The sequence below is a fragment of the Neomonachus schauinslandi genome, chromosome 5 (assembly GCF_002201575.2).
Source record: "Neomonachus schauinslandi chromosome 5, ASM220157v2, whole genome shotgun sequence".
In the NCBI taxonomy this organism is placed as follows: Eukaryota; Metazoa; Chordata; class Mammalia; order Carnivora; family Phocidae; genus Neomonachus; species Neomonachus schauinslandi.
In genome coordinates, this window is record NC_058407.1 from 161,500,447 (window position 1) to 161,522,028 (window position 21,582).

Here is a 21,582-nt window from a genome sequence, read left to right on the forward strand (position 1 = left end):
GTAGCTTTTAGATTTTAAGTTTCTAGCATTCAGTGAGGCACACTTAAGAGGGATCAGAAAAGAGGTGAGAGAGCCAATCTGAACATCGGTCACATTTATCAAGCAGTTGATAGGAAGAGGAAGCCCAGGCTAAGGAATAGCAGTGGGTCATGAAAGGGGTGCATCAGAGGCTGGCGGACAGCTGAGGTGGGTTGAGAGCAAGTGGGCCATTAGCCAAGTTTTTGTGCCTTGGGAAGCTGTTGGCAAATAAGACTGCCTTGTTCCTCCTCAAGGCTGAGAGAGCAAGGGAAAGCCAACCCTCCAACTCCCTCCTCTCTGTCATGGTATTTCTCCCTTTGTGCCCAATGGATAAGAAACAAGGAGTTGAGAGAGAATTGGGGGAAATAAAAGAGGATGGAAACATTTGGTGGGAAGATGCTGAGTCAGGTTTTGAAGATGTTAAGTTCGAACTGCCCTTAGGGACATCCACCAGCTGGAGAGGTGAAGTAGTCAGTTTTATGTAAGATAAGGGTATGAAGTTCAGGAGAAGCAGCTGGGTTGGAAATTTAAATTTAGAATCTTTAATGTATAGATGGCAGTTGAAACCATGGGAGTAGACAGAATCACCTTGAGAGTGTATGTAAAGCAAGAAGGAAGAAAGCCAAGGGCTAATTTCGGGATCCAACAGCTCTGAAAAGGTGAGAGGGTGAATGAGCCGTACAAAGGAGATGGGAAGGAGATGGAGAGGAGAGACAGAAGAGGCTCATGGAATTCAAAGGAGAAGGATTTTAAGAGAGAGAAACTGGTCAACAGTGGCATGCTTGAGAGAGTTCAAGAAGGACAGATCGCTGGGCTTGGCAATTAGAAGGCCACTCTGATCTTGGGGAGAGCAGCTTCAGTGAGGGTGGGAAGTCTACCTTGCAATGGGAATAAGGAGTGGAGGAAGCAGTGGGGACTCTTGTGAGGATACTGGCTACAAAGAGACAGAGAAAGAAGCTGTGCTACCTAGAGAAGGATGCAGGATTGAAGAAGAATATTTATTATGATGGGAGAAACTGACACATAAAATAGGCTGCAGCAAAGGAAACAATATAGAGGGAGAGACTGAAAATTCAGGAGAGAAAAGGGCTAACTGGTGGAGCAAGTGCAATCCCGGAAAAGTTAGAACCTCCTTGGGAGACTTAGCCTCAAACCCAGAGAAGAGGATTAATGCGCAGGGGAGATGGTAGGAAGTCGAGGGAGTTCTTTATGCCTGATAGCCTCATTGCTCTATGCCATAAAAGCCAAATTGCCATTTGCTGGAAGGAGGGGCGATTTCCTGGAGTGCAGAGGGGTCTTGGAAAGAATGAAAAGATTGGAACTAGATGGGCACCTGGGTGGCTCAGTCGTTAAGCGTCTGCCTTTGGCTCAGGTCATGATCCCAGGGTCCTGGGATCGAGCCCCGCATCAGGCTCCCTGCTAAACGGGAAGCCTGCTTCTCCCTCTCCCACTCCCCCTGCTTGTGCTCTCTCTCTCGTTATGTCTCTCTCTGTCAAATAAATAAAAAATCTTAAAAAAAAAAAAAAAGTTTGGAACTAGAAAAGGAAGCTGACTTGGATATTGATTGGGTTTATTGTGGTAATCTTTTTGCAATTTATACAAATATTGAACCATTATGTTTGTACACCAGAAACTAATATAATGTTATATGTCAATTATACCTCAATTTAAAAAAAAGAGAGCTGACTAGAAGAAACACACGGACAGATGGCCCAGGGGCACTGTTCGTCATGCATTTTTAGTGGTACCAGTTCACACGGTGATGGCGCTCACCCAGAGGCAGAGCATGGAAGGCTGATGGGTTAATCTGATGGGTTTTGTCCCACGGTCAGGTGCTGGAAAGGGAACACACAAAGGCATTCCCTAGGGAGATGCTTAAATGGATACATAGGATCTTGGTAGGATAGGGGAGAAAATAAAATCCAGTGATTTTAGTTTATCAGATACCTGAGAGAAAAGGATGGGAGGGTAAGGGACCAGCAGTCATAAGGAAATAGAAAAGCAAGTAAACCAGGTTTTCGCAAAGAGATGGAAGAACAGAATCTAGTGATCAAAGATCAATGTACTGGAGTTAAAACTTGGGAGGTAGAAGAGTTCTGAGTCCCAGCAAAATTCCTCCACAGAGTATTTGCACTTTTTTTTTTTTTGCTCTTTTCTCTTTCTTTTTTTCCCATTTTCCCTTCACTTCACTCGGAACCAAGCTTTTTTCTTTACCCCTTTCTGAAACAAGGATACTCGTCAAGAGCTTTAAATGCAAGAGTGACGTGACTTGATATGTTCAGAGCAGCAAGAGATATTAAAATAAGGCTCATAGCAGCATTGATTGTCATACTACAACACTAGGAAATAAATATTCGTCAATAGTGGCATGGATAATACTGCATTTATTTGAAGTCTAAAAACATGGGCACCTGGGTGGCTCAGTCGGTTAAGTGTCTGCCTTCGGCTCAGGTCATGATCTCAGGGTCCTGGGATCGAGTCCCGCATCGGGCTCCCTGCTCAGCGGGGAGTCTGCCTCTCCCTCTACCCTTCCCCACTGCTTGTGATCTCTCTCTCTACCCCTCAGATAGATAAATAAAATCTTTAAAAAAAAAAAAAGTGTGAAAACAGGGGCACCTGGGTGGCTCGGTTGGTTAAGTGTCCACCTCTTGATTTCCACTCAGGTCATGATCTCAGCATTGTGGGATGGAGCCCCCTGTCAGGCTCCCTGCTCAGCAGGGAGCCTGCTTGAGATGCTCTCTCTCCTCCCTCTGCCCCTCCCCCTGCTCGCTTTCTCTCTCCTCTAAAATAAATAGATAAATCTTTAAAAAATAAAGTCTAAAAACAGCTAAAATTAAACTGCATTGCTTAGAGATGTAGACGAGAGTGGTTAAGCTTGGAAACAAGGAAATGATTGTCAGAAAAGTGAAGATGCTGGTGACCTCTGGGAGAATGGGGGTTGTCTTCATCAGGGAGGACCCTTGGAGAATGTGGGGGGTGGCAATGTGGTTTTATGGGTATCTCCTTTATAATTATTCTTCAAACTGTGCATATATGGTTTTGCACTTTTCTGTATCATATATCCCAACTAAAGAGAAAATATGTATGGAAAAATACATACCATATTTAGGAGAGGGGGGGAATGAGATTAGGGAGGTGTGTGCAGATACAGTTGTGTTTGTAATTTTGTGTTTCATGAGCTGGGAGCTAAGTATATGGGTTTTCAGTTATTGTCCATAATTGTTTATATGTCTAAAATATTTAAATCAAAATTAAAACTAAGAAGGCAATATGGAAAAGAAGATGGATGCTTTTGTTTCTGTTTTCATTTCCTTTATGGTTGTTAAATTATTTATTCAATAAATTAGAATCAGGAGAGAAAACACAATAGCTAAGTCAGTACTTTAGAGATTTGCGGGCATTCAGAAGTTCTTTAGGGAGACATGGAGAATAGAATCCAGTTACTAATCTCAGAGCTTGATCTCAGGCCTGTTTGTTTGGTTTACTCTTGCAGAAGTGATCCTAGGGTATACAACTGCCTGCGTCCTGTGAGCAGCTCCCACCTCTGCATGAGTATCTGCTACTCACCCCATCCCTCTCTCAAAGTCTCACTGACCTTTCCCTGCAGCCCTCATGTGAACTGGCCTGGAAGTCATTCCACTGTTGGGTGGAGATGGCTGCTGCTTTCCCAGAAAGCCTGCTCCAACCCCTTCCTACTCATTCAGCAAGTCCTCATTCCAGGCTGCTGATCTTGGATCCCGCCGCCCCTCCTCCCCCAACTGTGTAAACAGAAATAACTGGGAAACTATACTCCTGAAGGAAATCCTCAGCAGGACTGGAAAATGAAAACTCCAACACATTCAGAATGCAATGTAAGACTGGTTGCACATGGATTTCCCTACCTCCTGAGCCTCTGGGGCTCCCTTCTCATTTTGTTTATACAGCCTTTCTTTTTTTTTTTTTTTTTAAAGATTTTATTTATTTATTTGAGAGAGAGAGAATAAGAAACAGAGAGCATGAGAGGGGTGAGGGTCAGAGGGAGAAGCAGACTCCCTGCTGACCAGAGAGCCCGATGCGGGATTCGATCCTGGGACTCCAGGATCATGACCTGAGCCGAAGGCAGTCGCTTAACCAACTGAGTCACCCAGGCGCCCTATACAGCCTTTCTTTAAGGAGTTGGAATAACTGTCTCCCTGAGAGCCCTTAGTCCCGTGTTTTCTCCTGTGGATTCCTAGGGGAGGAGAGGCCATCTGGCCGAGTGGATAAATAGAAGGAAGCTGGTCCAGGTAACTCCTTGTTCAGTTGAGTTACTTAGTGAACCAACCCAGGATCTGCTCAGACTCCTTGCCATGTACAATAATAAAGTTCTCTTTTATTATTTAAGCTAATTTTGGTTGCAGTTTTTGTTACAGCTGAAACATCCTACTTACCATAGGATAGAAAGAGGAAATTTTGTTATATATATTGTTGAGAAAGGCGGGAGCAGTTAGTGATAAATAAGAGGAAGCCTCCAGGGGGCCCGTTTGGGGCAGTGCTACTCAAAGTGTGGTTCATGGACCTGCAGCATCAGAATTACGTAGCAGCTTGTTAGGAATGCCAGGGTAAGGGCTTCACTCCAGACAGACCAAATCATATTCCCTGGAGGTAGGACTGGGAATCAGTATTTTAACAAGGTCCCCCTCAGTGATTTGGATGCAACTAAAGTGGGAGAAAACACTGACGTAGAAGCCTTCTGCAGCTGGGAGTGTGATTGGTCCAACAGAGGAAGTGCTCTGTCTCTAGCTCACGGCCCACCTCTCTGAAGCTGTCCCGATCTTCTAGATCTCAATTTCCCTTTTCTGTCACAAGAGTATGGGGATCAGATGAGGAACTGGGTGTAAAAATGGTTTGAAAGAGCTCAAGCCTTGATCCCTAGCAGAGTCCTTGAGCTGGCCCAGCCCCTACGAGGGGCCACAGCGGCTGAGGCTGTAGACAGTATGTCAGCTGCTTTGGGGAGGGCCTGTCTCCGTCTGCGGAGGAACTGGCAGGTAGAGGATGGAGAGTCACTGCCATTCCTAATTGAACTCGGTTACTCCAATTTTGCGTTTTCTTTTTTCAGATTCCTGCTTGCCTTTGTGGCTTGAGGAGGGTTGGCCCCTGTCGCAGTGCTGCCCCTCCTCTCTTACAACCTCAGAGACCTCAGCCGTCCTCCCGCCACATCCTCCACATCCTCAGCCCTCCTCCCGCACCTCTACTGAGGTGACCTGGTTCCCCGCCCCCCCGGCTTTCCCTGGCCTTCGACGCCCGAGGAGGCACGGGACCCACTGCCCTGCAGACAGACGAACGGCTAGGTCGTGAGCCCTGCCTCCTCTCGAGTTCGGAGGCGTCGACCCCGATGCGGGAACCACCCTCCGAGCCAACGAGGAGCGCCCGCGTAGAGGCGGCGGCCTCGCGAGCCAGCCCTGCGCGCCGAGCGAGACATAGCGGGTGGAGAGGGCGCGACTGCCTGCCTGACGACCAATCAGAGCAGGGCAGGCAAGCAGGCCCGGCTCCCAGTGGCCACTCAGGCGCAGGCCGAACGCGCTGCCTGCTCTTGGACTGGACGAGCTTCCTGCCAATCAGAGGCGGAACAAGAGGAGCCTCGGCCAATAGCGGGAGGCGGCCGGGTCAGGCGGGTGGCCCTGCGGTCCGCGAGGTGGTCCGCGAGCCAGTTGGCGCTGAGGGAGTGGCCGCCCTCCCGCCCTCGCGCGCTGCGCTCTCGGCCCGCCGGGCCCGCCCGTCGGCCGCGCCGCGTCATGTCAGGCGCTGCTCGGCGCTAGTGCCCGGGCCGCAGCCGCCCGCCCGCCCGCCCGAAGCCGCGCCCACTGTCCAGAGCCAGAGGGATGGTGGTAGTCACGGGGCGGGAGCCAGACAGCCGTCGTCCAGACGGTGCCATGTCCAGCTCCGACGCTGAAGACGACTTTCTGGAGCCGGCCACCCCGACGGCCACGCAGGCGGGGCACGCGCTGCCCCTGCTGCCCCAGGAGGTACCTGGGGGGTGGGGCGTGGGAAGGGGCGCAGAGGGAGAAGCAGGTGCCCAGCAGAGCTGACCTTGGGGTGCGAGCCGCGCTGAGGCTGGGGTCAGAGGTGGGGCCGAGGGCGGCGCCGGAGGAGCTGTGCTCCCGGGCCCACCCACCCCCAGTAAAACGCACCAGGTGTGTCTTCCCTGCCCCGGGGCCCCCCTCCCCCCCCCCCCACCCCCCCCCCCCCCGCCTTCCCCCAATCCCCGCTTCCAGTATTCACTGACTGCAAGGCTGGTTTAGACTCACCCCTCTGTCCCATCCTTACCGACTAGAGGAGGGAGGGTAGGCTGTGGGAAGGGGACCTCGGAGTCCCAAGAGGAGAGTGTCTTCTAGGAAACTAAAGAGGAGGCCTTCGTGGTGGCCCAGACCTAATCTCCAGCTGCCCAGAAGGTGGGGTAAGGGACTGTGTGCAGATAAGAAGCAGGCCAATGAATAGATGTGTCCACATTCACCCGACAGCTCCATGGCTTTCCTCCGCTAGCTACTGTGCTGGGGTGCTCCTACTGGTCTTACTGTGTATGACAGTATCATTTTTAGAGCCGAAATGACCCTCAAGAGAAAGAGAAAAGAGGAGGAAGGTGGGGCACTGCTGGGCACTGAAGAAGGAGACTAGGAGGTAGGAGCTAAGGTAGTGCTGGATAAGGGAGCCTGTTGTGATGTGTGGAGTGCTAGGAAAATGGACAGCTCCGGAGGGGCAGGGCTGGACTGGGGGTGGCTGGTCCTCTTGGCATTAGAAGCCTGAACTCTCAACGTCATGAAACACTTGTGATAACGAGCAAAACCCTGGAAGTACTCTTTGCAGTTGGGGGGAAAAAAAAAAAGCCATCAGGAACACTGGTGTTTATCTTTTGTGCACTGTCCTTGGGAAAACAGTGTGGTTTGAGAGAAAGAGCGCAGGACTGTAGGCCATTTCCCCCACAGGTACATTGTTCCATGTGAGATCTAAAACTGTTTTTGATTGCTTTTTCCTCTGTGCCTCAGTCTTTTCAGCTCTACTATGGAGCAGACACTGGGACTGGTATGAGATGTCCTTGGAAAAGGTGTAAAGAGCTCCAGAAATGTAAAGTATTATTATCCCCAAATGATATTTGAGTCCTTGGTATGAACAGACAATAGTTTTAGAGGAGCTGTAGAGTAAGTAGAAGGCATTTGCTGTCCTCTGGTTGCAGAAGAGTAACAGTGCATTCATACACAAGAACTGTGTATTTTTTCATTCACTCATTCATTCATTCACTCATTCATTCAGTGCATATTTGGGTCTTTACGGCAAGCCAGGCACTGCATTAGGCTCTGGGTAACTTTGATTTAATGTATTTGTATCCTACTTTATTGCACAAAGAATTTGAAAACACATTATTTTACTTATATGTGGAATCTAAAAAACAAACAAAAAACAAAGCATAAATAGACTCATAAATACAGAGAACGAACCAGTGGTTACCAGAGGGGAGGGAGCGTGGAGGGATGGGCAAAATGGGCGAAGGGGAGTGGGAGGTAGTGGCTCCCAGTTAGGGAATGAATAAGTCCCTGGGATAAAAGGTACAGCATAAGGAATATAGTCAATGATATCGTAATAGCGATATATGGTGGCAGGTGGTAGCTACACTTGCGGTGAGCAGACAATAAGGTATAGACCTGTCAAATCACTGTGTCGTACACCCAGAACTAATATAACATTATGTGTCAACTATACCTCAAAAAAAAAAGTGGAAAAAAAATAGAACTGGAAAGCTGGGGGAAAGGACTATCTAGATAATTATACACTGGAGCCTGAGAGATATCATATTAAAAAGTGTGCACTAGTATAAAATTTTAGTTAATCTGGAGGTTCGTGGGAAAATTAGAGAGAACTGGCTTCATTTCTTTTAAAACCACAAGCAGTGAAGGCTATTCCGCCCCCCCCCCAAAAAAGTTCCTGAGCATTTTAGGGAGAACCTAGAGCTTCTCTGGGCCAATCTATACTGTCATTCCCTATTCCTCCCCCTGCCCTTGCCTCCAGAACCTGAGCTGGACTAGGGACTGATCTCACCCTACAGATTAAGTAGGAGAGAAGCGGTGAGGTAGTGAGGAATGGATGCCTGGAATAATTCCACAAACATCTCCGAGCCCCGCTGTGGGTGGCCTCGTGATTAGTGAATAAGATGCTGTCCCTGCCCTCAGGAAGCTTGGGGTCTAGAAGGGTAGGCTCACAGGAGTAATTAAGTGCCAGTGTATCATGCTAAGGCAGTATAAAGAGGAGAGCATGGCACATGGTGAAGGCACGATGGAGGGAATACTTAGTTAAGTCTGTCTTGGGGCAGGCGAGGGACAAAAGAGCAGAAATGCTCACAAAATCAGGAAACTTGAAGAGAAGCTTTTCGAATGAGTAGATGCTGCCAACTTCCATGGTGCCTCGTTGTGCACTAGAGAAAGGCACACAGCTGGGCTAGCAGACCTCTCGCAGATGGGTGCCCTTGAGCACACCGCATGTAGGGCAATTGCATTTGCTAGATGGACAGAGGGAGAGTGGAAAGAACATTCTGGACAGAGAAGACAGCATAAGCAAGGGCATAAAAGTGGTAATAGAGCAGAGATAGTAGAACTGGGGTGGGGAGGCCTGATTTAATGGCTATCAGGGGGACAGTGGGTGGACTTGGCAACTGAGGAGTGTGGGCAGAGGGAGGAGAGAGAGAAGAGCATCAGAAGGAGCATTCCCAGATTTTAGCCTTGGGTGCATGAGTGGTGCAGCACTGATGAGACCCAAGGAGACTGCAGGCAGAGCAGCCCCTGCTCTCATTCCCCAATGCCTGGCTGAAAGTGCCGGTGGTTCCTTTCCAGTTTCCTGAGGTTGTCCCCCTCAACATTGGAGGGGCTCACTTCACCACACGCCTGTCTACCCTGCGGCGCTATGAAGACACCATGCTGGCGGCCATGTTCAGCGGGCGGCATTACATCCCCACAGACGCCGAGGGCCGGTACTTCATTGACCGGGATGGCACCCACTTTGGGTATGTTTCTCCCTCTATGGTCAACTTTGTAGTCCTAGTGAGTGTCCTGGGTTTCGGTATGGGGCTTTGGTGTCTTCTATAATACCTAGAAGAGGAGATAACAAATGTACTGATGGAATTTAATAAATGTGTTTATTGAATGAGATCAAAAGTCATAGTTTTTTTCCCAGAGGAGACGAGGACAGCCAGAGAAATCCCAGGTGACACACACTGGCTGGATGTGGTGAAACTGCTTCTGTCCTGTGAAATTTAAGACCAGGAAGTTGTGGGCGCCTGGGTGGCTCAGTTGGTTAAGCAACTGCCTTCAGCTCAGGTCATGATCCTGGAGTCCCGGGATCGAGTCCCGCATCGGGCTCCCTGCTCGGCAGGGAGTCTGCTTCTCCCTCTGACCCTCCTCCCTCTCATGCTCTCTGTCTCTCATTCTCTCTCTCAAATAAATAAATAAAATCTTTAAAAAAAAAAAGACCAGGAAGTTGTCATCTGTGTGGAGCAGATGTGATCCCCCCTGGAGGTGGGAGATTCTAAAGCAACTTCTTGGGGAAAATCCTCAGATTCAGATTCTGGGGCTCCACATTGCCCTTAGGGAGGGACACAGTGTGGGACCGTGGTTCTCAGACTTCCTTCAAGAGTTTAAAACAAATGAACAAAAAAGGTGAGGGAACGGCCAATATGTGATTGCCATCCTTTAATTTTGCCAAGAAAAGTCTTTAAAAAAAAAACAACACCTTCAATTGTGACTGTCATTTTAATACTAAAACATGGAAAGACATAATCTCAAAAAAGAAAATAGCCCTTCCCAAGAAAGGACTTCTGACACCTTACACATGAACAGCTTAAAGACTTTATGTTTTAGTTTCCTTATTTGTGAAATGAGAAATAATGATAGCTGCCTCACAGGCCTGCCATGCCAATTACATGAGGAGCCTTGGTGTGACCCCTGGCCAGGTCCTTCCAGAGCATGTGGCTAAAGCTCTTTGCCCCTTCAGTCTAACTTTGGAGATGACTAGAGAACTAACATGGTTCTCCACCTTCAACAGATTGACTAGGGAGGCAAAAACTCTCCAACCACCACGTCTCTGTGCTGGCCTCCAAGTAGGATTGCCTGCACTGGGAGAAAGGACATTTTTATGTTCAGAAAGGAGCCTCTGGTCAAACAATTTACTGTGAACCATCTGGGTGTCCCCATTGGGCTGTCAGCTGCCTCCAATGCTGAGAAAACAAAGTGTCACATCGCTCTGCAGAGCTATAAAAAGATTTTTGTTTGCAGGCTGTTTGGGGGAGGAAAGTGCTGGCCCCGGCTGGCAGCTCCCACAACACTCTTAGCTGGGCCTTGCCCCGGGGTTATGTTTTTCAGAGCGGACCAAGGTTTGCGTAAGATCCTGGAGGACTAATTTGGAAAGGGGTTGTGGTGAGGGGGAACAGGGTTTGGCTGTAGGCTGATGTGCCCATGCCCAGGTGGCCACAGCTGGAGAGGGTCAGACAGGCAAGGGTGTGGCAGAAAGCAGGTTGTTGTAGCCTTTATCCTCGGGCTGCTGGACTACAGTGGCCTAAGACATGAGCAGCAGATGAAGTTGCCTAAAGACTCAGATGAAATAAAATAGGGGTTTAAGGCATTTGGTCAGGTACATTTCTCTGCTGGTGCAGTTCATGTGCTCCCAGCACCCCCGCATGAAGGCTGCTTGGGCCGCCGCCTGGGGCGGTTTCCCATTGTGATCAGTGAGTAGCACTTTGGACTAGGGTCTGGACCACTGTGGGTATGGCCTTGGAGTCAACCGTGTCTGCATCTGGGCTCCTGCTAGCTGTGACTCCTTGAGTAAGGGTATTCCTTGACCTCTCTGAGCCCCTCTTTTTCCTCATTTATAAAATGGACCTAAAATGGCACTTACCCACAATGTCATTGAAGTGACTAAATGGGATAACACATGAATAGTGACTGACACAGGTTAGTACTTAGAGTTAGCTGGTATTACATCATGGTCAGAGACTACTGTTGAGGCAACATCTTGATCTTGGGGTTTACTCACATATCTTTACAGAAAAGACCTTCCCACACCTACCAGTAAAGGATCTGATTATTCTTAGCACTAAAGAATTTGAAGATAGAATTAAAAGAACTGAATATTTATCTTAAGAAAATGCAGTATATGATTTTATTCACTCCAGGAACCAGTTTGTTCAAGTGTTAGGGGTAAGCATTTGATGTCTTTATAGCTACCGAATAAGACTAATGGCAAAGTTATATAGAAGATGGGGAACCATTCTACATTGCTGGTGGAAATGTAAAATGCTACAACCATTTTGTTAAGCATGCACTTCACCTTATGAGTGAACAATTCTACTCCTAATATATACCCAAGAGAAGTTGGTATATGTGTCCCCAGAAAGTCTTTACAGGAATGTTCATCATAGCTTTACTCGTAAGAGCCCCAAACTGGAAACAACGCAACTGTCCATCAACAAGAGAATGGGTAAATAAATTACAGCATATCCATTCAATGCGGGGCCACTTAGTTTGTTACACACAACATAGGGGATGAATCTCAGAAACATTCTGTTGAAGGAGAGAAGCCATGGAAGAGAACGTACTGTGTGCTTCCACTTACATGTATTTCAAGATGAGGCAAAACTAATCTTCATTGATAGAAGAATTCTGGGGTTGAATTGGAAGAGGCAGAGGGAAACTTTAAGGAGATGGAAATGTTCTGTATCTTGGTGTAGGTGGTGGTTGTAACCAAACTATACGATTTGTACCTTGATTGCACATTAATTATATCTCAATTTAAATATGTAGATTAAGGAGTCTAGAAATCACATCTTTCCATTATTCCTATGTATAACCAATAATAACAACACCTAGTAAAAATAAAAAATACTACGCCTAATAATAGTTATAATAGTAATGATACTGATAATAACAGCTTCTAATGCGTATTGAGGACTTAGCCAGTGCCAGGTATTTTCCAAGCACTTTTTATCTATTAACTCACTTAATCCCTTCATTCCATTATGGGGTAGTTTTTTTTTTTTTTTAATTTCCCCCCTTTTACAGATGAGAAAATCAGGGCACAGAGAGGTTAGGTTCACTTACCAAGGTTACACAGCTGGTAGTCTGGTCCCAGATTCTGTGCTCTAACTACTATGTGTCACCGCCCAGGTCCATTAGCTCCTTCTCACCAACTCTCTTTCCTTCCTGCTCAGAGATGTGCTGAATTTCCTGCGCTCAGGGGACCTGCCACCCCGGGAGCGTGTACGGGCTGTGTATAAAGAGGCCCAGTACTATGCTATCGGGCCCCTCCTGGAGCAGCTAGAGAACATGCAGCCTCTGAAGGGGGAGAAAGTGCGCCAGGCATTTCTGGGACTCATGCCCTATTACAAAGGTGAGGGGTCAACTGCCCAGTGTGGTCGAGGTGTGGGAAAGGAGGGTTGCAAGGCATCTATCTGGGCCTAGCTCTTCACCAGAAGAAGTGGGTCCGAGATTCATCTATGTTACTCAAGATTGGAGAGATTCCTGCTTCCCTTTCTGTCCTCCCCTCCCAGTCACACTGGGAAGATTCAGGTTAAATAAGACCCACCTTGCCTGTGACATCATCAAATCACCTTTCAAAAGGATTGTCCTCATTCCTTCTTTTTGGTTTCCTTTTGCCATGGCGATCCATGATCCTGTTTAAGTTTGTGCCCTTCATAAGCCCACAGAGTCCCTTCTGCAGGATCTCTCTCCCCTGTTGGATCCTGCCTTCATTGGGGCTCTCTCTTTGTGCCCTGACACTGCCTTGCCCACCCCCCACCCCAACCTCCTGACCCCTGTCCCAGTGATGGGTGCTGTGTTCACCCCACAGACCATTTGGAGCGGATTGTGGAGATTGCCCGGCTGCGTGCGGTACAGCGGAAGGCCCGCTTTGCCAAGCTCAAGGTCTGTGTCTTCAAGGAGGAGATGCCCATCACCCCCTACGAGTGTCCTCTTCTCAACTCCCTGCGCTTCGAGCGGAGCGAGAGCGATGGGCAGCTCTTTGAGCACCATTGCGAAGTGGATGTGTCTTTTGGGCCCTGGGAGGCTGTGGCTGATGTTTATGACCTACTGCACTGCCTGGTCACGGACCTCTCAGCCCAGGGCCTCATCGTGGACCACCAGTGCATCGGGGTGTGTGACAAGCACCTCATCAACCACTACTACTGCAAACGCCCCATCTATGAATTCAAGATCACATGGTGGTGAGTAGCCCTGGTAGGGAACAGTCCCGTCAGGGAGGGCGTCCATTCTCTTTAGTGGCTCTGGGGTAAGATCCCTGGAAGGGATACTAACTGCCCCAGACCTGCTGAGGTGAGGACCAAGTCCTGAGGCACAGCTCCAAGGGGATGGAGGTCTCCTGGCAGCTCCAGTCTCCCGGCTGTACCTCGGGATCAGGCTCAGGGCTTGTGGCCAACGGGCACTTGGTACCTGCACTCACCTGACCTTTCCTCAAGGCACAGCAGTCTTTGCCTGAGGCTGATGGGGTCTGGCTAGCTAGGGCTTGACCAGGAAGTCCAGAGAGGTTTTGTCACTCTCTCGATCTTGCAAGAGAGTTTCTGCCCTTTTTAGTGCCATGTTACCAAACTAATATAGGCGTAATCACTTCCTCAGCCCTGTTCGAGTGTCCCTTTCTTGTGCCTAGCATATAGGTATGAACACAGAATATGATGGGGGATTTACCCAAGGACCTACCCCACAGCCCCTGACTGAAGAAGCAGCATCTTCTCTCCCTCTTCCCCCAGGGATAGTTCCACGCTTTGTTTTAGGATGTGGAAAGACTCTTCCTCCTGAAACATATTCTTCACCACCTTTTGGAGATGCAACCATAGTTGCCAAAGCCATGCACCAGGTTGGCCTTAGAAAAGCACAATGTTTACAGCCCTGCCTTAGGGCCTTGGCTTCTCCTACCTTCCACCAACCTTCCTTGCTTGAAGGGTTATCTTCTCAGGGCTGTAATGCAGATTTCAGAGGTTCCTTTTGAAGATTCCCTGAGTCAAGCAGGCAAGTTGCATAGATCTTCTGTTATCTATGGGAGGTAACATCCTTTCTGGAGGCTCAGAATCTCTTTGGCTGCCATTTCATGGTTAGCATCCAATTTGTGGTGAACCTCTGTAGATAGGAACCCCCCTCTTTTTTAAACCCTGCTGCTTTATCCTGCTCACGTTCTCCTAGGAGAGTGTCTGTTCTGAGGAAGCAGAGAAAGGGTTGGGTGGGAGGCACAGCTATACCAGGAGCTGTAGGACGATAGCAGCAAACCTCCGTCACGTTCTGCTCCCCACATCTCAGAGAGAGAAAAGGATCCACAAGGTTCTGCTCCCACTGCATTTTCTTCTTGCTCCATCTGCAGACTAGGTCAGTTAAGCAGGCTATGGACATGCATCTCCTAAAGGAAGAGCTATGCAGCACCAGCAATTGGAACATAACATTTCTGTGCTGCATTAAGGGCTTCTCCCTGTAATCACGACTCTGCTTGACTGTCCTTGGTGTTTGGTAGGGAGATTTTTTTCATATGTAAAACACTGGTGAGGACAGCCTCATTGGTCTCAGTCCTACAAGACCAGATTGGCGAGGTAGGGCGAGGGGGAACGGAAGATGTCTGCATCCTTCTGAGGAAGAGAAGGCCAAGTCCTGGGACCTTGCCAAACTCCTTCATGGGGCAGTGACCTCCTGGCCCTCTGTGGAACAGGGATTCCGGGGCGTGGCTTTGCACTCACGTTGTATGGTGGAACAGAGGTGCAGACTGAGATCTAAGAGGAAGGTACGGTCAGTTGTTCAGGTTCAGAGATACGTGTTCTCTCTATTGTCCTCATCCACAAATGAATCATCACTATTCTGGAGTTGATGTCCCTGCTTGAAGCTTACTCCAACAACATGCTCTTGTCTTGTTCTAACAGAAGTCTTTCGTTTAAGTTGCTCCAATAGGTGTTACTGCCTAATACAAATTCATTTTTGGACAGACACTGAGGCAGGCTGTTCAGGAGAAAGGCAGTGTGAGTAGAAAGGAGACAGTTAATCCCAGTGCTTTCAGTTATCTGGCCTAGGCTCCTTCTCGTTCCCACCCCTGGCACAGAGCATCACAGTACCTCGGTTATTTAGAGTCCATACATGTAAGATAGAGTGATTGGTAGGCTCAAATGCAAGTTTGCTAAAAAAATAGGCCCTGAAGACTAGCTTAGGGCTCCAGGGATGCTGGATAAGGACACTGTCCCCAGGCCCCTTGCTAGAGACACTCCTTTGGATCCCTCTGGCCCTGTGTTGTCCTCACAGTGGTGTACTTCATGCCATTGTGGGAGAGACAAGGCTCTGGGCCAGTAGACCAGGCAGAGCAGAGATACTGGCAGCCAGCTTAGAGCTCTTTCCAAATGAAGTAAAAGAATTCAGTGGCCCAATCTGGCCATTCTCTGATGAGAAGCCAAGGCCAAGATGAAGAGTGCTTTTGGATGTGGTGGTTTGAGGTAATGGCCTCCAAATAAAGGTCATATCTGAGGAAGTGACTTCTCCCAGTTGGATCCCTTCTCAACTCTAAATGGTCAGGTCTAGAGCATAAGAAGGGCTGGGTTAGGAAGGAGGGCTCCAAAGGATGAATGCTTCTACCCAGTCGAAAGAGAGTATATTTTCATAGAATTCTTGTGCATAACATTGATGGGTCAAACCAAGTGCCTGCCTTCGGAGCTTCCATTATGTTTGACTTTGGGCGCCTTTTCTCCCAGGTGTCATGCTCACTGGTTGGGAAGGGGAAAAGTTTAGGAGATAGGATTGTATGGTGCAATAGCAGCCATAACAAAATTCAACAAAAATGAAAAACTTAATGGCAACAAAAAAGATTGAAACAAAACCACAATGAAACACATCACAGCATCCCAGATGGAGGAGTTCTTTGGGTAACGCTCTAAATAGAAGAAATAGAGGAACCGTCACCATCCTTATTCTACCTTTGGTTAACTCACGGGGCTGTCCAGTGCTTATCATGTGGAAAGCAGTCGACTGTGCTCTGAAAGCTTCTATTCTTTCTTCCTGGGGCTTAGGATATTCTGGTTGCTGTCTGAGCCTTGTGCCTCAGGCTGTTCAGGTGACATAATCTTCCTGTTCTGTGTTGCTTGTTGGAGGACTAGAAGAATGACATTTGCAAGCCACAAGGTGGGGTGAGCCTCAGTGTGCAATCTTGGTCTAAGCTGGATCCTGAAGAGGTTCAGACAAATGACAACAACAACAAAACAAAAACTATTTACACTGAGCAGTTTGATCCCAGTTAGAATTTTAAATATCTTTCTGCATACCTTCTGTCCATATTTGATTCTAAGTGATTAAGCTTTCTTAGGTACTTTTTTGCTGGGGCTCTTTCATGAAGGTAGTACCTGCCTTGTGATCCTTAAAAGAGGGAGGCTTTATTCATCAGAAGCCGGAGTGTGGGGAACTGGAATGGAAGAGGCACTTTTTGGAATTCTGGAAGAAACATATATGTATACATATGTTAATTGGGAGAAGGGTGGGTTGGCAGGGGTTGACGAGGCGGGAACAAAGACTGGGTATAGGAAGAGGTTGCCTCTGGAGTATGGGAGGTCACCTGGGCCCACTGTCTTCCTTCTGTATGGTGTTGGGTCTGTGTACATGGCATAACACTTCCTATGTTCATTCACTACCTGTCTGTAAGCACTTTGGTGCATGGAGCCCCAGTACCCTCACATGGCATTAAAGTAAAGAATTAGAATCTGGGTGCTGTGCCTTTCTTTTTTAGAGACTTACTCTCATCCCTCCTCTGCCCCTCACTGTGCCAGCAAACAATGTCTTGATTTCTCCTTAAAATGTGATGTGTTTTGGGATGCTCAGCTAAATAAAATAGGCTCTTTCCTGAGACCAGCAGCTGAACTTCTGCCCTGGCTTGAAGTAAAAGGGAGATGGGCCCCATGAAGGCCCTTCTGCAGTTACTCTAGCCTTGTCTCTGTTCCAGGTAGGAGTGTGCCCACCCAGTCTAGGCACACAGCTCTGCCTTCTTGTGTTGAGAGGTCTCCAGGGGAAGAAGATAGCACAACTGCCCAGTCACTGTGTGGTTCACGACCGTGTCAGGTGGTTCTGAAAGAATCCCTCCTGTCATTCACCACTTCTTTCAAGGGTGAGATAAATGGCTCTAAGCTTACGTGCGCCTCTGTGGCTAAGACCCTTCCTTGAGGAAAATGGACTTGAGTTGCCCTTCCTCTGGAAGTAGAGTTTGACACCTTCTTGGCTAATGAGGGTCCTCATCAAGATGTCCCTTGGAGTCACTTCATGGATTAACCCAGAAAGGTGAGTCCTGACATGCTGGGTAGCTATGCCACCCTCCAACTGCTTCCTTAAATCTCTCATGATTCTGACTTTTAAACAAAAGCACTGCGTCACTTGTGTCAAGTGTATTCCCTGACCTGCTTACTGTGTGCACAATCACGTAGTAATGATACGCTAATAATACTTCACAAATTGGAAACTGAAGCTCATGGAGGTGTAATTTACTCAAGGGCACATAGCTAATAGGTAGCAAAGTCAGGATGCAAACCCAGGGCCCTTTTCTGAAGTCCTCACAGATGTTCAATAGAGCCCTCCCTTCTGCTTGGCAGCACAGTGTCTCACCTCTCAGGCTTAGGGCTTCAACCTGTGAAAATTTGAAAGGCAAATGCTCTAGAAGGAATATTAGACTTTCTTTTATGTCCCTGAGCATTAAGGAGCTAGCTGGGGTCCCCAATGTACTGCCCTTCTTAGTGAGGGACACATGTTCGCTAGGTGAAGGGTCCCACTCATGGACAGTGATGGAGGTGAGCAGTGGCTCCCTGGCTGGACCCTAGGTGTGGCGAGATGATCTGGGACGGCCTGAGTTCATCAGACTCTTGCAGCCTACAGGCCTAACCACACAGATGTGCTGTGCAGCCTGACCGTGTGGGGAAGGATGCCCGAGGCCTCGGCCCTCCTTCAGGGACTCCTGGCCTCAAGAGAATAACTGAATGTAAGGCTTTTTAGTTTAGCTTAGGGGATCTTGTGTGCCTGGCTTGGGGCTTATGGCCCTTAGACTCTGGGTCTCAACCCTGCCTGTTTGTTCCTTTGTCATCATTTTGGAGATGACCTCTTAGCTAGCTTTACTTATGTCATTTTGATTTGTTTAACTTAGAACATGTTCCTTTAGCTTTTGTTTACTTCACCTTTAACTTTCTGTCTTTTGGTTCCTTACCATTTTGTTTTCCCTGTCATGTATTTTAGAGTTCTGTATAATTTAAACGTAATTTTAAACTTTATTTCTAATGTAACTTTAAAATAAAGCACCTATATGAATAGGATGCTAATGAAGATAGTTCTTGTTCTGAGCGAGGGTAATTAGGTGCTTTTTTTTCCCCATTCATTTCTACAATGATCTTATTAGCTGTGAACATTAGGTATCTCATTTTTCCCTTAGATGAATATCTTCTTCTAAAGTCTAAATACAAGGAGAAACTGACAGTGTTATTACAAAAGTCATAGATCCGGGTTATCTACTAGATCCGATGGCCAAGCTTTTACCTCTCCCTCCAGAATGCCTGCCTCCCCCCATATACACACAAGAACAGTAAGTTCAGACTTAGGAAGAGGGCAGTCCCATTCCCGACGGCTAAGGACTTCTTCCTTCACACACTTGTTTTTTCCTGAGCAATGACATGATCTAAATATCCTGGGATTCCACCACCTCCAACCACCCGGAACTAAGTGGAAACAGAACCATTGTGCACCAGGAAAAAAATCCAACTCAACTGCAGGAAAGACTTTGAATTGAACCATCTTGAACCATCCGGAAGTACTTCATAAAAGGGACCCATAATCAGATTGTGATGCACCTTTTCCACCCTTCTGTGATCTCAGTGGCAACCTGAATCACCCTTCCACAAACCCTGACTTTTAGAAGATTCTCCTAATGTATTACAGACCCTGGGTTTTTTCCTATATCATGTGATCTTGGCAGATGGCCTAGCTCCAGTAGATCTTTGGAATAGATGTATACATACTTCTCCTTTATTACAAAAAAATTAAGAAATAGAACCCCAAAGCACCACAAAGCTTAGAGCTTGATCTCCATTAAAAGAAATTGATAAGAGTTGAGTTGAAATCTTTATACCTTTGTTATTTTTGTAAAGGGACTGGGATGGTATCATGAGTAGGTTTAAGTCCCTAGAATGTGGATCAACTTCTATAAATGCCTTTATTAGTGTGTTTATTAGTGTGCTTTCCAACATTACATCCTTACCTTCAGCTCTACCTCAGCTTACACTGTCCCAGGGACCCATCTGTGTATGCACACATCGTGGGTGCCTACTGTCCCTACTCTCACCTGTCATCTCCACCACCCCCCGGCCCCCGCCACTCATGACTGCCCTGTCTTTGGCATTTTAAAGCTGGTTGGCCACTTCTGGCCATACCTCATCCAGTATTTGGTTGCCAGCCCTGGCAGTGATGCTTTGTCCAGCACTGCCCCCAACTTATTCTCAGGTAGTTAGGTGCTCTTTGCACTGAGGTCCCGGACTTTCTGATTCAGCTTTCTCAACTGGCCTGCTAGGATTTGGAGAGCATTTTCAGCCTTTCTCTCTAAGCTCTTTGTCTACTTCCACAAGGGCAGCAGAGGATACTTGCAAGACCCCACTGAACAGATAAATTAGCTTCACCCTCCTCTACCCTTGGAAGGGATAATCAACATACTTTTCCCAGAAACTACATTCACCAAGAGCTTCCTAACGAAAATAGGGACTTCCCTAGTCAGCTGACCACATCACTATTGGCCGAAATGAGGATGGCATTATTCACTTGGCACTCCCGGAAGGTCAAGGCAGAATGTATCTGCCTCCAGACATATTCAGGGAATGTTCAACCCAATTGCCTAATTTTATACTTCCAAATACAGCTCAATTTGGAAATTCCCATTGGTTCAGAGAGGCAGAACACTGAGGAATTCCCTCTGTAGTCACCTGCAGGAATATTCTACCACTTACATTGCCTGGGCCTTTAGCCCAGAGGATTCCACAGACATAGGGTTTATTGCCTGATTTTGAACCCCGTCAGTGCTGTTCTCTGCTGGGATGGCATCCTGACTCCTTTATGGCTGCAGCACCCCTGGGACACCTGGAATTGTGGATTGAGATCCAGGGGTAGGATTTCCAGATAGTCCAACCAAGGTATCCTCGTGATAATGTATAAGAAAGTGATGTTTCTTATGTGGAAGGCTTTCCAGATACTCAACTACCCCACAGTTTTGGGGATTTATAGGCAGTGGCCATTCATTCGTGCTCCTCAACTTCCTCACGTGATCATCCTGTCTTTTTAGGAAGGGGTTTCACCTGATCCCTTACTAAGGCCCCAGAATTCCAACAGCTGAAAACCCTGTACATCTTTTCTCCTATCCTGGCCTTACACAACCAAGACGCACGTCAGTGCCTCAGTAGGGATAGCAAGGAGGCACCAGCATGGGCAGCCTCTGTCCCTTGTTGTTACATGTCCATGACGCTGGTATGGGCAGGCCGACAACCCCCAACCAACAGATTGGAGGTCTAGAGGCAGCGTTTGAAAGAAGCCCTTCAGGGATGTCTGTCTGCAGGAGCCCGGAGTACTCAAGGTGCAACTGGGAGCTTGCTCCGCATAGTGAAGGCAGGCCGTGTTTTCCCAACATTTTGGCTTCAGAAGATACTCCGAACATACACAAAACCCCGAGAAAAAGGCCAGCAGAGGAATTCCAGCTGTGGTTGTAGCTAACTGAGAAGCCATTGCAAGCTGTAGGTAGGTACCCACATGTAGCAGAGGCCAGCCAAAATCCGGAGCCTGCCAAAGTGGACACAGAAAGGGACTGTATCCTCTGGTAACGGCCGACTGGGGTGACAGGAGAGGAGATCGAACTCTGGTGCTTCCGCTCCACCCTACTATCCCACGTGCCTTTACATCTCACCCATTCAAAATGGAAAATAACATAGAAACTTGGGACCTTCCAGTCAACACATCAGTCTGTACTGCCTCCCTCTTCAGTGATCTTGCCTGAATTGCACTGAGTCATTTGTATTAGTCAAGAGGAAAAAAAAGGGTGCCTGGGTGGCTCAGTTGGTTAAGCGACTGCCTTCGGCTCCGGTCATGATCCTGGAGTCCCTGGATCGAGTCCTGCATCGGGCTCCCTGCTCGGCAGGGAACCTGCTTCTCCCTCTGACCCTCCCCCCTCTCATGTGCTCTCTCTCTCATTCTCTCTGTCTCAAATAAATAAATAAAAAAAAATCTTTAAAAAAAAAACACGCAGTAATCTGAACAATTTATATCTTTAATATAAATTAATTATAACTGGATTAGAATAATGAGGGATTGGCTAATAAATAGTAGTGATAACTATAAAGAATATAGGAATACCACATAGAGGAAGCAGCCACTCAGGACTGAGATAGAGGATCCAAGGAAGAACAACCCCTTCCCCAGAGCTGATAGCAGACCTTTTTGGAGAGGGCATAGCCATGGTTCACTGACTGGCAGAGAAGTCACTGGGGCGCTATGTTTGGTGGAACTTGCTGGAAATCTGGGAAAATCTGCTCAG

At 47.7% G+C, this 21,582-nt stretch overlaps 1 protein-coding gene across 2 annotated transcripts; it reads left to right on the plus strand.

The window, feature by feature from the left end:
* Window positions 1-5,858: 5,858 nt before the first annotated feature.
* Window positions 5,859-18,651, plus strand: KCTD7 (potassium channel tetramerization domain containing 7). 2 transcript variants are annotated; one of them, XM_044915697.1, is made up of 5 exons: window positions 5,859-6,002; window positions 8,856-9,025; window positions 12,224-12,402; window positions 12,862-13,234; window positions 18,448-18,651. In XM_044915697.1, coding segments are annotated over exons 1-5 (867 nt in total). In that variant the 3' UTR covers window positions 18,449-18,651. The 2 variants fall into 2 exon arrangements, with proteins under 2 accessions (XP_044771632.1, XP_021556313.1); XM_021700638.1 differs by lacking the exon at window positions 18,448-18,651 and having other exon boundaries at window positions 12,862-13,356.
* Window positions 18,652-21,582: the final 2,931 nt, after the last annotated feature.

Bases quoted from the DNA above. Each gene is read 5' to 3' on its own strand.
- KCTD7 (XM_021700638.1), top strand. From the start codon at position 5,859: ATGGTGGTAGTCACGGGGCGGGAGCCAGACAGCCGTCGTCCAGACGGT. The intron at 6,003-8,855 runs GTACCTGGGGGG...GTTCCTTTCCAG, and splicing joins TGCCCCTGCTGCCCCAGGAG to TTTCCTGAGGTTGTCCCCCT. The intron at 9,026-12,223 runs GTATGTTTCTCC...CTTCCTGCTCAG, and splicing joins CGGGATGGCACCCACTTTGG to AGATGTGCTGAATTTCCTGC.